The sequence below is a fragment of the Rattus rattus genome, chromosome 6 (assembly GCF_011064425.1).
Source record: "Rattus rattus isolate New Zealand chromosome 6, Rrattus_CSIRO_v1, whole genome shotgun sequence".
Classification (NCBI taxonomy): Eukaryota; Metazoa; Chordata; class Mammalia; order Rodentia; family Muridae; genus Rattus; species Rattus rattus.
The window spans coordinates 117,145,482-117,161,641 of NC_046159.1; the positions used below are offsets into that span (position 1 = coordinate 117,145,482).

General features: G+C 42.2%; 1 protein-coding gene across 1 annotated transcript in view; it reads right to left on the reverse strand.

Annotated features, from left to right (window-relative positions):
• The window catches only part of Cped1 (cadherin like and PC-esterase domain containing 1), a 269,733-nt gene that overhangs the window by 228,734 nt on the left and 24,839 nt on the right, over nt 1-16,160 (reverse strand). The window contains exon 2 of the mRNA XM_032905260.1: nt 11,834-12,017. Within this exon, the coding sequence (XP_032761151.1) occupies nt 11,834-12,017 (184 nt within the window). The remainder of the gene's footprint in view (nt 1-11,833; nt 12,018-16,160) is intronic.

Here is a 16,160-nt window from a genome sequence, read left to right on the forward strand (position 1 = left end):
GATCCATGACCCCACTAGCCATAGTTGATAGTGCCAGGTGACATTTCTTTCCTGTTCAGTCAGTTTTAGTTCAATAAGACAGAGGTTGGTTACAGCCAACACAGAGACATTGTTGCACACCTCTAAGTACGGTTCAGGGAACACCGTGCAAGCTGTTAAAAGACTGTAAGACCCAGAGGACCAGGAAGCCCACCGTGAGATTGTGTCTTTTAGATATAGCAGGGAAGCCATACGCATGACATCTCAACAATATGGCTGCCTAAATGAAACTCACACAATCACAACACCAACTGACTTGCCAGCGTGGATAAGAGAACTCTCATGGGTGTCAAGCCATAAAGAGGCAAACCATGAATGCTGAGAGAGGGAGAATTAGCGTTCCCAGATATGAGACCCTGTTTGCTTTTCCAATACCAAGCAGTCAGCCATAAAAACATATACATACAAGCAACACTAAAAAAATTTGGGAGACAAAAAGCTAAGACAGCATGAACAATTCAAAGAGAAAAGGACTAGCAACTTGTCTACTCCATAGCTGCTCCTGGGACAAAGGTGGTTTTCAATTTAATCAGTGTTCCCCAGATTTGACAATTCCAGGATAAGATTCAGAGAACTGAGAAATTATCTCAGTGAACTTGCATTAATGTTTAATTTTATATTTTTTAAATAATTATATAACTTTTAACAAACACTGATACCATACATTCAATTGTGTCCTTACACCAAAAATAACTCACCCATAAAGGCAGGCGTCTGATTTTGTATCAAAAGGAGTTTTTATTTGTTTGGTTTTTTTGTTTGTTTGTTTGGTATGTTTGGATTTTTTTTGTGGGGGGAGTGGGATTTGAAAGTGTGATTTCAGGAAGCAGCTGTGGTAAAAGACAGGAGCTGAACTTGTGTGGGACCACCAAAGAGAAGACATCCTTTGTCCCCTACTCTGTCTCCTTTACTGTGTAGGCTGTATGGCAACACACACACACACACACACACACACACACACACACACACACACACTCACTCACTCACACTCAAACACTCACACTCACACCTACACACACACTCACACTCACACCTACACACATTCACACACACTCACACTCAAACACACTCACACCTACACACACTCACACATGCACACATACACACACACTCACACACACATTCAAACACTCACACTCACACCTACACACACTCACACACACATTCAAACACTCACACTCACACCTACACACACTCACACCTACACACATTCACACACTCACACTCAAACACACTCACACTCACACCCACACACACTCACACACGCACACACACACACACACTCACACTCACACACAAATACACACACACATTCAAACATTCACACCTACACACACTCACACACACACACTCACACATGCACACATACACACACACTCACACTCACACACAAATACACACACACACTCAAACACACTCACACCTACACACACTCACACCTACACACATTCACACACTCATACTCAAACACACTCACACCTACACACACACTCACACACTCACACACGCACACATACACACACACACACACACACAGAGTGCTCTTAAGCTAGAGAAGCTGAAAGTTTGAAAGGACATCAAGGGGTGATCTTAATTTATTTGAGGAAATGGGATTCTCAAAAAATTGTTTGAGGCAGTTTCAACCGTGTTACCATACTGAGATTAGAAAGTAAAAGCTGTACAATATTAACAGGTTGCTTTGGGAATATGGTGTGAGGTTGCCAAACTCCTAAATTGGAATAAAAATAGTCCAACTATTTCAGGCATCTCATCCCTAATGAAGTGATTAGTGAATCCTCATTAGTGAAATGGGCACACACTCTAATTTGGAGTCCCAGCCTTCCCGTCAGACAGTGTACAAACACTGTGCCTTGAAAGCTCCCAGATGAGTTTGTTTTTCTTTCTGGGAGTCTTTCCTCAATCTAAATATAGTCCAGATACTACTTATTTTTGCAAATCACATCTGCCATTTAAAGCAGTTTAGTCTAGGGCAAAACTAAAAAAAAAAAAAGAAAAAATCTAATTTTTTCTTTTTATTGTTTGTAAATCTTCCATTCTAAAGCTATATGAAAGGAATAATGCCTTGAAATAAATTATTCATAAAGACTTCAATGTTGTATCTTTTTTATAAAAAAAACGCTGTAAGTTGAGAAAAAGTACATTGAACAAAATAGTTGAGAGAAAATATCTTCAAAGTATTATTAAATAGTTCCCGGCTTTGGAAAATTCATATACCCAATCTGGTTCCTATGAAGATCAAACATTTACAAAGAAGCTGGGCTTGAGGGAGAAACGCTATGATTTCAGTAAACATCTGGTTGCTATTTTCTTTACAAGAATGAATTCACTTAAGGAAGCAGTTTAGTTTTGACCGTGCTTTTAAAAAAGAGAGAGAGAGAGAGAGAGAGAGCAATGGACACTAGCTTTCTGTTTCCTTTGTACTGTGGAGAGGAGAGGAAACATCAGAGCAGAGGCTCACTCCAAGCTCAACTTTTATACATAAGAAAGAATTTTGCAAAGTTAAAGTAAATTGCACTCAAGTGTAAACAAGTCAATGGAGTTAAGGCTACATAAACAATGCCTTGTGCTCCACTGTGCCAATTAAAGGAACAAATTCTGTTTGGTTGTAAATACATCAGTATTTCCATAAGCACCGAGGAAAATAACAATAAACCTGGGCACGCAATTACCGAGTGTCATAATACAATAAAATAGAAAGGTGCAGCTTTATAAGTTTCTTTGATTCGATTTCTTACTCTTTTTTTTAAAGCCCTGGTTTGATTAGTTAGAGTTCAGAAGCACTTCCGATACTGCCCTGAGCCCATTACTCACATAATAAAAAGCGCATGCGAGATGGGTTCTAGGTGAAACATGGACGGGGCAAAACACACTGCGCCTTTTAAAATGTGACCTTTGCTCTTTTGTCTTCCTGCTAAATAGTTACGCAGCAAATTAAAACCAGGAGAGCGGCGAGGTGCTGGTAGTGGGGGAGGGGGAGGAAAAGGAACAAGAAGTTCATTAGACTCTGGGGTTTCAGTTATCAATGAAAGCGCCTGCAGTGCATATGTACAAACAGCCAAAGGGAACCAGCTCCAAAGCGGTCCGGAGTGGTGATTTTCTGTTCCTTCCTGTCCTGCATTCTTCTCCTCTGTCCTTACAGTACCAGATAAAAGCTAAGACTAAAGAAATGAACGCCAACAAGAAGTTTAACATTTCATCTAATGTTCTCTCTTCTCATTCATTCATTCATTCATTCACTCCTCCTCCTTCTCCTCCTCCTCTCTCTCCCTCTGTTACTGTATCATAAGCTGGGAGGTGGTCATTTACTAGTCTTCCTATCCAATGCGGTAACTCAACTCTCAATTGTATCAGAGTCTTGCTTCTGTTCCACCCAAACTTTCTGAAGTTAATTAAGAGATGGACTTTTCCATTAGGATAATTCTGACTGGGTTATGCGTGCTCAGCCTTAGTCTAGAGTTACAACAAACAAGCCTTGCTGGAAATCCTCTTGTTAAAAACGGGAATGCAAATATATTGGCTCAGCCGCAGGAGGGTCCCCCAGAAAGAGTTTTTGCAATAGGAATACACTAGATTTTATTTTCCAATTCTTGCCGCAGTCTGATTTCTGCTACAGCTGGAGAAATATATCTTCTTCAAAGATCTGTAAATAATTCTGACTTGACAAAAATATATATTCTGTCAGAATTTTCTGGAGTGTACCCTGAAAGCAGGTCAATAATTCTGAGAAAATATCTACTCTCCTTTAGGCACTGCACCATTCTGTGAATTAAGGCTGATTTTCTAAACAGTACCTGGATGTTATGAAAATGAGGAATTTGATGGTGCATTTTAAAAATCTATTATTTTGTTTTAGTTTTGGTCTTTTTGCTTGAGTGAAGAATACATTATGAAAATCCTAGCTCATAAAATATATCTTGTTTTAAAAAAAAAAAGACAAAACTGACAGAGGTTGGGGATTTAGCTCAGTGGTAGAACGTTTGCTTAGCAAGCACAAGGCCCTGGGTTCAGTCCTCAGCTGTGGAGGGATACTTTACAGATAAAAATATGAAAAACAGATAAAATATATTTTGGGAAAGGAAGGTATTCAAATGGCACAGAATGAATCTTATGCCTTTAAAATTGCAACTGCCAAGAATAACACAGAGGACATAGACAGGCCCTGGGGACAATATGGAATCATTCTTGCTTCTTTCAAGGTTCACAAAATCAAACAAAAACCTCACTTTTATATTCTCTTCAGGGGAAAACATCTTTAGGCAATACCATTCGCTACCTTGCTGCCTTGCCTTACAGAATTGTAGCATTCTAAGATCGTGGCCTCTCTAAATCTGCATGTCCTGCTCTGACGTTTCTAGTGTCCATTTACCTGTGCAAAGATTAGAGTACCTGCATCTAAGTCTGTTTGAACCCATCTGGCCTCTCCTCAAAGCAGCAGGCAAAGAGGAGAAGAGATTCTTGAAAACTCCCCCAGATCCTGCACAAAGCGCACAGTAGGTTTTTTTTTTTAAAGTTTCTAATCTGAACTTAGATGACATATAAAGTCCAGTCTCCATGGCGCGTCCTTGTTACATTTGTGCCGTTCTTGCCATGACACAAGATTAGTCCATGAGTAGAATAGCAGTGCTCTTCTAATGTTGTATAAAGAATAAAGAGCTAAGCCAAGGAAACTGAAGTGTGGGTTTGAGACTAGCCGGGCCAGCCTGAGCTATCGACAGAAATCTCAAAAAAAAATCAAAATAAATAATAAATAGTTTACAAAGTAAACTGTAAGATAAATTCCATGAGATAGTCAGTCTTGAAGCCTAGAGTGATGTACTTTTAAATCTTCCATTCTTTCTATAGCCAATAAACACCTCTATGTGGAAGGAATGATTTTAAGTGATGAGCAGAAAACCGTATTTCTGAATTTGGGAAGTTTCCAGACTGTATATATGTGTAGGGTATCCTAAGACAATGTGTCTAAAGTTTATGTTTCCAATCCAGACGAACTCAGGAGAACATGTAGGTTGAGATCGTCCAACTTGAAAAACATCTAGAATGTTTAGTTAACCCTCGGTGACCACACCCGTGTGCAAGGTCATAGTTTACATCTGCTTTCCCACAGACGGACATCGTATTCTCCTCTCTGTAACTGGATCCCACAATAACAATATTATCTACCATCCTTAGAGCATTATATACTGTTCTCCAGAGTCAATTTGAATGTATATACCCACTAACAGTGTTAAGCCAAGCCTAGGGACCACAACTCTGCTTCCGTCTGACTCTATAGATTACGTTTTTTGATCACTCGAGCCCATCAGTCCTCTGCAGAAGAAATTTTGGTGGTTAAGTGCTTAGTACTAGGGATGGCCAATATTAATTATCAACTAGACAGATCTAGAATCTAGGAAACAAGCCTATGGGCATGTCTGCCAGGGATCATTCTTAGGGTATTTAGTGAATTGATGTGGGAAGATTGGCCCACTGTGGACGGTGCCGTTTCCTGTCTGGGATCCCAGACTCTGTAAGTAGAGAAAGGATACTGGACAGTTGCCGCATTCGTCTATCTCTGCTGCTGATGGTGGATGCTCTGTGAGCAGCTGCTTCACGCCCCTTCCTCCTGACTTCCCAGCAATGATGGACTATACCTTGAATGGTGAGTGAAGACAGGACCTACCTCACGCAGGCTGCTCCACTTAAAGTACGAGCCACAGCAATAGCAGAAGGAGCTAAGATAACACTTGCAGATAACTTAAATCAGTGCAAACAGTAAAGAAAATTTGAATAGCATTTTAACTGTGAAAGTTGTAGATGAAAATCGGAAGAGTAAGATGCTGAAGAAACATCTGGAGAGGAACTTCCTTCTGTGTAACCTTGAGAAACAGCTTTTGAGAAGTCACTAAACACACATTTCAATCCTAGATAAAATGTGAACACCACATGCAGGAGCACATCCACGTGTTTGACTCTAACCTACGTATATCTGACTATTTTGAAAGAACAAGTGAATGTAAATTAAAATACCAAAATATATTAAACAAACCAGATATGGCGGCTCATGCCTATAACCCTGGTACAGGAAAGGGAGTATTTTTTTTTCCTTCTTTACTATAGTTTTTGTATTGATTAGGGGCTGTATCTCTTCACTCCATAAACTAAGTCTTTTATCGTATTTCCCAAGATGACATTTGGGTAAATTACATTAAGAAGCAACAGGCTGTCTTAGAGCCTGGTTTAAAAGATGACTCTTCAGAACATGATGGGTCAAGTTCAATGTTAGTACAAAGCTGAGCAGTACTAATATAGTAAGGCCCTGCCTCTCGGAGCAATGGTTTCGCTGAAACCCATTGACTTAGGATGCTCCAGCCCTTTCTGGAGGGTTCTGTAAGAATCAAGGTTTGCAATTTATTTTTCAATAGAATTGTTTCTCCGGCCCCCAAACCACTGCATTACTTACTATTGTTTATTTTTCTTTTTAAAGCTCTTTTGTTGATTATATACACACACATACATATATACATACATGTGCATATACACATATACACATATACATGTACATATACACATATATGTATATACACATATGCATATGCATATAAGCATATACACATATACATGTAAATATACACATATATGCATATACACATACACATATGCATATACACATACACACATATACACATATACATACACATATACACATATAACATGTATATACACATATATGCATATACACATATACATATATACATATACACATACACATATATGCATATATACATAGCATATGCATATACACATATACTAGTGGGTCCTGTGTGAAGCTGGAAGGAATGGATGTAGCACTTGTTCCTTTCTTCTGCAAATTTTCAGTTGTTGCTCCAGATCTTTGGAGAATGCAGAGCAAAGCTTAGCTTACACTATGGTTGCTAAGAAGGAATTTCCAATGTGGGCATGTCTCCATCTTGGTACTTGTTTTATTATCTGCTTTATTGCAAACCAAAGAATTCTTCCTGAGTGAGGTTTGTTGCAGCTTATAAAAAGCAGACCATCTCAACAAACCTAGGTCCCAATTGTCAGCTTGTTATTGGATCAAGACACATCCAATTATCCATCTAGATACATCAGTCAAAATAACCTTTCCATAGAGGTGCACTCATATAAATTTTAGGGAGTAGGACCATGCAACATCCACTGCAAATAATCAACTCCATTGTCGTTAAACATGACCTGAGAAGTAAAGAGTGTGATTGTGTCCCAATAAAGCTTTATTTGCACAAACAGGCAATGGACCAGATTTGGCCAACCTTGTTTTTTTGTTTTTCTTCAGAAAGCATTCCATGGAAACCCCTCAAGTCAGAAAACACTAATATTTTTCAAATTCTGCAGCTTTGAGACCAGGTTTGGACTGTAACACAGAGAATGTGAAAGCCTACAATGTGTTTGAAAGTTGAAAATTCCTCAAGCACAGATGAATAATTCTGATCCAGTATAAAAACTACTCGGAGTCAGAGTCTCTTGGGCACATTTTATTTAAGCTTCTACTTTTTTTTTATAAACTTCTATGTTTTACATCAAACATCGACTCTCTTTTAGGCCACTATGCACTAACTCACTGATTTATTAAATAGTACCTGAGTGGTGGGAGAGAGAGTATCTTTTCCTTAGAGAATTATCTGCTCCCCTGAATGCAAGGACATATGGTCTATTTTTCAAAAGCAAAGGATTGGAAGGCCGTGAAAGTACGTTTTCCATCTGTGACATTTTATAGACTTAGCTCTAAAAGGACTATTGTCCTTGTACTGTTCTCGGAGCCAGTGTAAAGATGAAATGATGACTGTAAACACCTACACTGTTAAATTATAATCAATATAACGGCACAGCAGCGAGCAGGGTTTTCCGTATTTTTTCTTTCTAAAATTCAACCCTGAGAACTGTTGCTCCTTGATCTACCCCTTAGATCGGTGTCCCTAACCTGGCTGCCCATAAGAGTCGCACATATGTGTTTTTAGCATATACAATTCAGGATCCATCCCAGAAGCATGGTTGAGGTAAAATGTAGGCAGGATTCTATTGGCTCCTTCTCAAACAGGGCTGGAGGAGGTGATTAGATCTCCTCATATATTACTTAGAAGTAAATATTATGGCTACCTTTAACAGAGATCCAGAGCTGCAAAGACTTACACCCATAGAATCCCAGCTTGTGTTCTTCACGAAGGGACTCATCAATTTCTCGTGTGCCCCTAGGATGGAATTAACCACTAGGGATGGAGAATCCATGATGTTCATGTCCTAGTTTACGACCTGATACTGCCGACTTTTTCTCTTACAGGGCGTTTATTTAATATTATTTAAAAACAAACAAACAAACAAACAAACTACAAGGCCAGGGGCAAGAGAGATGGCTCAGTGGTAACAACTGCTGGCTGCTGCCTGTAAAGACTAGGGTCCTATTCCCAGCACACGTAGGAAGGTCACAACCGTCAGTAACTCCAGTTCCAGAGGATCTGACATTCACACAAGCAACACACAGACATATATATACAGGCAAAGCACCTGCCCACATAAAACACAATGAAAATTAAAACAGAGTTAAAAAAAACAAAAGCCAGAAGTTAGAATGTTGCTTGTCTGGCCCATGACCCTTTTATATTTTTTTCCCTAACTTTTATTCTTTTTGATCATCCTATGAAGGCTTTTAGAAATGACTCTGTTGGAAGAAGGCCACCTTTTCCTTAATGGATGGCATTAAAAGAGAACTCAGCAGAGTGATCAGAGCAAAGTTAGGGCAGGGGAAAAGAGCAGGTAGAAAGGGGATGGTTTTTTAAAAAAGAAGAAAATAGATCTCATACTTATTTCCCTTCGTCCACAAATGCACTCTATCAACACATCAGCCTGATGCCGTGCCCTCTGCTGCCTGGGCATACTTTGGTTTTAATGTCCTATTTTCAGACTGTGGGTTAGTCCCAGGAAGGAAGTGCAAAGACAGATAAAAGGCATCTCGGACAGGGCTGGGCTCCAGGTCCTTCAAACTGTTCAGCCTCAGGGCCCAAGTACACACACACACACACACACACACACACACACACACACACACACCAGTACAAGTTCCTGCTCTGCTCATGCACAGGAGGTTAGATAACACGGCAGTCAATGTGTCCCGGCAAAAGCAACACGAGAATCCCGTTCCGAAGAGGCATTTCTGTAGAGCGTGCCCCAAGTATAGTTCAAATACAGCTTATAGGTTAAATTGAGGTTCGTATAAAATAAGTTGTCATTTCTCTTTTAATCCCATAGACAGTATATGTTAGATTAGAATCACAGGGTTGTTTCAGTTCAGGTATTCTCTGCCTGGTGCTCCACAGTGAAGGGAAAAAAAATTAAGAACCAGAATCAATTTTCATACTTCACATATTGCGAAATTGATTCCTATTGCTGGTGGCAATAGGCAACAGAGTAAAGGAACGCAAAACTCAGCTGAGAGGATGCTTTTAGATCTGGGGCTCTGTGGGAAGGGGAATTGAATCAGCTCCTTCACGATGGATGCTGGTGACGTGGTGCAGTTATCTGGTCATCGGGCCCAGCAGCTCCTCTGGCTGCCAGGTTCTATTGCTCCGAGCTGCCTTTGCACTTTTGTCCGACTTGGAAGCTGCAAAACAATTCTCCTTAGTTTGTGTCAAACTGACTCACAGACATCAAGGGGAAGAGGTGATGCAACGCCTCTGTTTTGCAGCTGGGGAAATTTAAAATGGAATTGAAGGCGAAAGGCACAGATGGCCCACGCCGTGTGCAAAGTCAGGGGGCAGCATCAAAACATGGTGGAATATAGGGATTTTTAGATGGCAGTAGCATGTCATCGGGGGCCCTTGTTGTGACAATGGGAATGCTGGTCACATAATGGGGGAGTGCTAGGCAAAGACACTGCTCAGTGTGGGATAAGAGACATGTTGAACAGTTTGTATATTTTCTTCATCCAAAAGTATTCTAATGAGGTTTTAATGACGTCGTTTCCAAACGTTCCACAACTTTAGCTTGTTCCCTTGTAATAGAACTGAACCAGACACAACTTAAAGGAGGTCACCGATGTTGTTTTCAGCTCTTCGCTTACACATTCCTGTATGTTTCTCTTGTTTGTAAGTAGAGGTCGCTGGCTTGGATTTCTAAGCCCCTCTTAGAAGATAGTACGTTGCATTCTCAGAGGCCTGCCTTACAAACAACACTCTCAACACCTAAAGGCTGCTTTCTCATCAAACAGATCTTCACGGGTTCTAGTCCCTGAGACCTTCACCAGCCAAGTGTGAAGGGTGAACAAGGTCAAGTGTCGTCCATCTTTCTCAGAAACATCTTGCCAACTTCCTTTGATCCCCACAAGCCAGGCAAGGAGTGCCACACTTCCTGAGGAGCCAGCTTGCTTCTCAGTATCTGGGTACCAGAATCTGACTATTCTCTACCAAAGGAAGCTACCTTGGAAAGCAGCAGTCAATTCAGACTATTCCTTTTGCCTTTCTTATGAAAAGAAAAAAGAAAAGAAAACAAAAAAGCAACAGCTGCACACACAACCTTTTCACATTTAGCGTTTCACTTCCACGAATCCTACTGTGACGATTATTTTTTTTTACTGCTCACATATTCATTGAAAGTGAAGAGTTCCCATTGTCAGCATTTCCTGAACAATGCCCTCTGTATAATAACTATGCGTGTTGTATTTTCATTACATTGGGTATTATAAATGATCTAGAAGCGATTCAAAAAATATGTGGGAGGGCTATTAGCAAAGACTACCCTATTTCACAGAAGGGATTTGGCTATCTGTAGGGAGTATTGGAAGCATTTCTCTGTGGGCGCTGAGGGATGGTTATATTGTGTCATTATAAAAAAGAAAATGTGACTGGCTTATGCTTCCTGCACAGTCTGCATTAGTGTAGGTCCCATGAGTTCGGGGCCTTATAATGAGCCACAAGAGACTATGGCAGCTGAGGGACAAAGAAGGAAGAAAACAGGAAATTAGAGTGGGACTCGGGGCCTCCTGTCCATCCTTTCCTCGCACCATTATGGGCCATTTCTTCCTGGAAAGACACAGTTTCCTCTCTTGGAATGTGAAGAGAATTCACACTCCTCAGTCTTGGTCAGGCAGTGACGGAGAGCGTTGAATAAGGTAGCGAGTACGAAGGTTAGCCTGGCACCTGCCCTGTGTTCGGCTGTCGGAGAGCTAGTCTCTGTTCCTCAACCTTCGTCATCGACTAATTTTCTTTCAAATAATTTATTGAACAAACTTGTCTCTTAATTTTCTCTCCAAATGATAGGAATGAAAATCCTTGATGACTAATGGCGTGCATAATAAATGCCCTTACCACTCTCATATTTAGAGCCATCTGTGAATCCCATTTCCACTGGCTTTGCGAAAACAATTTCTAGCGCATTCTACTTGCAGTCAAATGAAGTGGCAATTTCCTTAAAATATGGAGCAGTTTGGTGCTAGGCAGAATATGTATTCACACTCATAAACATAAACATTTTTAATGTAGCATTTAAATACGGGCTATGTGACTCGAAAATGCTACGGAAATACAAACAGAATAATTTCAAGAATAAAGAGATCTAACTAAAGAAGACTGAGGAAATGGTAATAAAAAAAGAGAGAGAGACACAGAAGTCGGGTGTAGGACATGAGATATTTGATCATGGATAAAATCTTGTTTCATGAAACAGTTTGAGAGGAAGAAGATAAACAACATACTCTAGAACCCGTTGCGTGCGTTGAGTAACTTTGAGAGTCATTTATTATTCTGACCTTGGTCCAGCAGCTCCAGACCCCGATCACCACCAAGCCTTTCTTCCACAGTGACCACACTGTAGCCATGCTGAGCAAGGAGGTGCTGGTGTATCTGAAGCTCTGCTCCACTGGAAGATGGAGGTCTATGGAGGATGGCCCTTCTGCTGCGACCGCCAAAGTGTCTCTCAATCAATTCTTCAATCTAAGAGGAGAAAGAAGGCATCAAAAGCCAAGGTGAGAAAGCAATTCGTTTCCATCGAAGGCCACCGTCCCTACACTCCAAGGCCATTCAGAAAGTTATCACTGTGACAAGGACAGAGACAATTGCAGGCGGGCACTGAAGGTGAACTCAAGTGGCTCTCGCTGTTGTGCAAAAATGAATGTTTAAAAACACAGAGCTCCTTGGGGGAAAACTGGTGCCTAGAAAGACAGGGAAGCCGCAAACCTAAATTAACAGTAATGACTGTCATCAAAGGAGTCCCAGTGGCGTTACCTTTTATCTCATCTAGGCAAATGTCATAGCGGACTGGGACTCAAAGAGGACAGGGCCTGCGCTTGGGACACTGTTGATAGGAGGCAAAGCTGAAAGGCTGTCAGCGATGTCTGCGGGGGTGAATATTGGTGGCTGACTTGACAGGATCTAGAATCACAGGTCAGACAAACCTCTGGGCATCTATGCAAAGGAGTCGCTGATTGAGTTAACTCAGGCGGGAAGCCTCACCCCAAACATGGGCAGTATCATTCCATTGGCTGTGATTTTGAACTGTGCATAAGAAGAGAGCAAGCCACGTGTCAGCATTTATATCTCTCTGGGTCCTGTATCTATCTATATACCTTATGATTAGCCAGTCCCGCTACCAGGCCCTTCCCAGCAATGATGGACTGAACTCTAAGCTGGAAGCTAATTGGCTTTGTCTTGTCGTTTGTTTCCTTGATGACAAACATGACCAAACCTCTGTTGTTTTTCTCAATTATGATAGAGCAAGGTTGACGGTATCTTTGTGAGCCAGGGAGGGTCTAACACATGAGCCGATAAGAGCTGCTGGGACTTAGTGATTCAGGGCTCTTCCCGTAGCTTATCGCTTCCACGAATACACATTCCTTTTCCTCACTACACTGCTTAAGCCATTCCATGAATAAAAGGCATTTTTGAATACACAAGTAGAAAGTGGCAGAAGTTTAAATTCATGTATAATCTCTTCCTGGCAGAAACTGAACATTTTTCTGAAACTCAAGAGTAAGGCTTGATAAAATGAGGTTGGCTTAGTCTTGGAGGTGATGAATGTAGACAGTGGTTAAGCAAGAGGTATGAAAGGCCAGAGAAGGGGAGGCGAAGAAGAGGTACAGGAATGAAGCGGAATCGATTCTTGGTTTTGTTGTTATTTTTTTAAAACTTTTATTGATTCTTTGTGAGTTTCCCATCATGCACCCCAGTCCTGTTTATCTTCCTGTTCCCATATATCCACCCTTTGCCCTTGCTGTTGGCATTCTGTCTAAGCTCCACCCCCACAGTTACCTGGCAACAGTCAGGTATGCCTGACTTACTATAAAAGGGGCTGCTTGCCCCCTCCTCACTCTCATTGCTCTTCTCCTGCTCTTGCTCTCTTGCTCTAGCCCTCTTCCCATCTTCCCCTTTGTCCCTTTTCTCCCCATTCCCCTCCCCCTTCCCTCCACATGCTCATGGCCAGGCTTTACTCCTCTCCTCTTCCACTCTTCTCTCATTAAACCTTTCCATGTGGATCTGTGTTGGCCTGTTGTGTTTTGTCCAGATGCGAGCCGAGGTTTCTACCCAACACTTGTAACCTCCCCACCAAAATAAAACTTACACAAACAAAGAGCAAAATACCAAAGCATAGAAAACATCTGATCTTGGAAGCTGTAGTGTGTCTCAGTGTGTCCCACAGTACATCCCTCTGTCCATACTTCTTCACTTGCAAATGTTTCTTGCCGTCAGGCACTGGTCTGGTTCAATATCTCTGACTTCTGAGACACCAACATTGGATCCTCATCCTGACTTCTCCTTACGGTTATCCTGTTGTTGCCTTTTGTGCTCATGGAGATCCTGCAGCTTTGGATCAGCAGGATGGGCCCTTTCAAGCGTCCCAATCATTCACAGATGATACAGGTTATGGGGTGGGCACATTCAGAGATCTGAATCTGGGCCTGGTTGGTAGCTGAGCGGGTTAGCCTGTGTAGGATGATGTCACAGGTGAGGCAGGTACAGGACAGAAGGAGGCCTGTCATTGGATGAGAAGGAAGGATGGGCAGGAGAGAAGTTTGAAGGAAGAGGAGGAGACTAGGACAGAAAGGTAGAGACAGGAAAGAGGGAGAGGGAGAAGCCGTGGCAGGACAATATGGCAGGTGACGTTAAGATTCTGCTTTGTGTATTTACAGGTTGTTATTGATGTTCCTAAGGGATGGATGGTACCGGGCTTTGTATGTTTAAGTGGGCAATTATATCTTATCAATTGGATCTAAAATTATTGTGTTGTGTGTTCTTTTATGTGACAGTTTAAGTGTAGGAAAATGTGCGGCAGCAGGAGACAATGGGCCGCCGCGGAGTTGGGATGTGATTCCGCCAAGATATCTGGCAGATATCTTGGGGCACCACGGTGGGGACCTAGCTGGGTAAAAGACAAACTCTACCTTTTTTATTTTTTATATTTTTACAACAACAAGCCTGCTGTCTCTCCCATAACTGCACATCAAGACAAACTCCCCAGAATGACTCTGACTAGGCCAACCAATGTAGTCATCAGCAGGAGGCAGGGGCAGCTCTCTTGCCTTCATGCCCTTGACAGGAAAGGGGGTGGGAAGTGGCTCACCCCTACCCATGCCTTCAGACCCAGCTCCACCGTGCTGCCTAGCCACGGTATGGGGCTCCAGGTTTCCAGGAACTGGAGATTAAGGGGTTGAGAGCCAAACATGAGAACCCAACATGAGAACCAAACTGAGAAACAAACAGTAATTGCTGGTAACCACTGAGGTGTCTTTCCAGCCCCTAAATCCACTCCGTTCTAGAGCATCCAAGGCTGTTAGAAGCTGTCTTCCATCACTGGTCATATAACCCAATTATTGTCACACCTGCTTCCCCATTTTGTTCTTTATATGTCACCGTGCCTTCTGCCTTCAGAGCCCCTTATCATGTCATCGATCCACCAAATGCCCAAACATTCAATCACTATCTATCTTCGAAAGTTTTTTAATTGAGATGCCTACTTCTGTCAGTGTCTTAGTTAGGGTTACTATTGCCGTGATGAAAAGCCATGACCAAAGCAATTTGGGGGAGCAAAAGGTTTATGTGGTTTATTGTTCACCATCAATAGAAGGCAGAACAGAAACTCAAGGAAGGAATTTGGAGGCAGAAAATGATGCCAAGGCCATGGAGGTGTGCCATATAGGGGCTTGCTCTCCATGTCTCGCTCAGCCTGCCTTCTTATGAAACCCTGGACCACCAGCTCAGGGATGGCACCACCCACATTAATCACTAATAAAGAAAATCCTCTACAGGCTTGCCTCCAGCCCACTCCTATTGGAGGCATTTTTCAGTTGAGCATTCCTCCTCTCAGATGACTGTAGCTCATGTCAAATTGATATAAAACTGTGCATCACTATGAGTCTTTATGGAAGAGTTTTTGTATCTCTCCTCCAGGTCGCTTCCTTCTGAGCTAGGCTCGCCTCATTGGTTTGTCTCTACTGTCTATCCCAGTACACTGGACTCGCCATATGCTTAACAATAGAGGGTATTTCAGTTAATGAGCTGCCCTGCAGAATCAAAATCTCTAAGGCTATTCGTGGAAAGAAGAAATAGACTTAGCCTGGCACAGTGGCACATACCCAACCGCAGCACTCCGGAAGTTGAGGAAGGACTATCAAAATCAGCTCAGTATTAGCCAGAGTACACAAATAGGCTGTCCAAGAAGGGAAAGGAGAATGTGAAGACAGGAGAAGGAGGAGGAGGAGGAGGAAGAGGAGGAAGAGGAGGAGGAGGAGGAGGAAGAGGGGGAGGGAAAGAGGAGGAAGGGGAGGAGGAAGAGGAGGAGGGGGAAGGGAGGGGAAGAGGAGGAGGGGAAGAGGAAGAGGAGGAAAAGAAGGAGGACGGGGAGGAAGAGGAGGAGGGAGGGGGAGGGGAGGGAAAGAGGAGGAGGGGGAGGAAGAGAAGGAGGAGGGAGGAAGAGGAGGAGGGGAGGAAGATGAGGAGGGGAACAGGAGGAGGGGAGGAGACGCTGGCAACCTAGCTACAAACTATTGCTGTCTGCAACTGTACAGAGCAGAGCCCAGGGAAAGTAGAGAATGCAAGCTTGTCACCTAGACTTCGTAGCACTATTCATACATTCTTTGACAG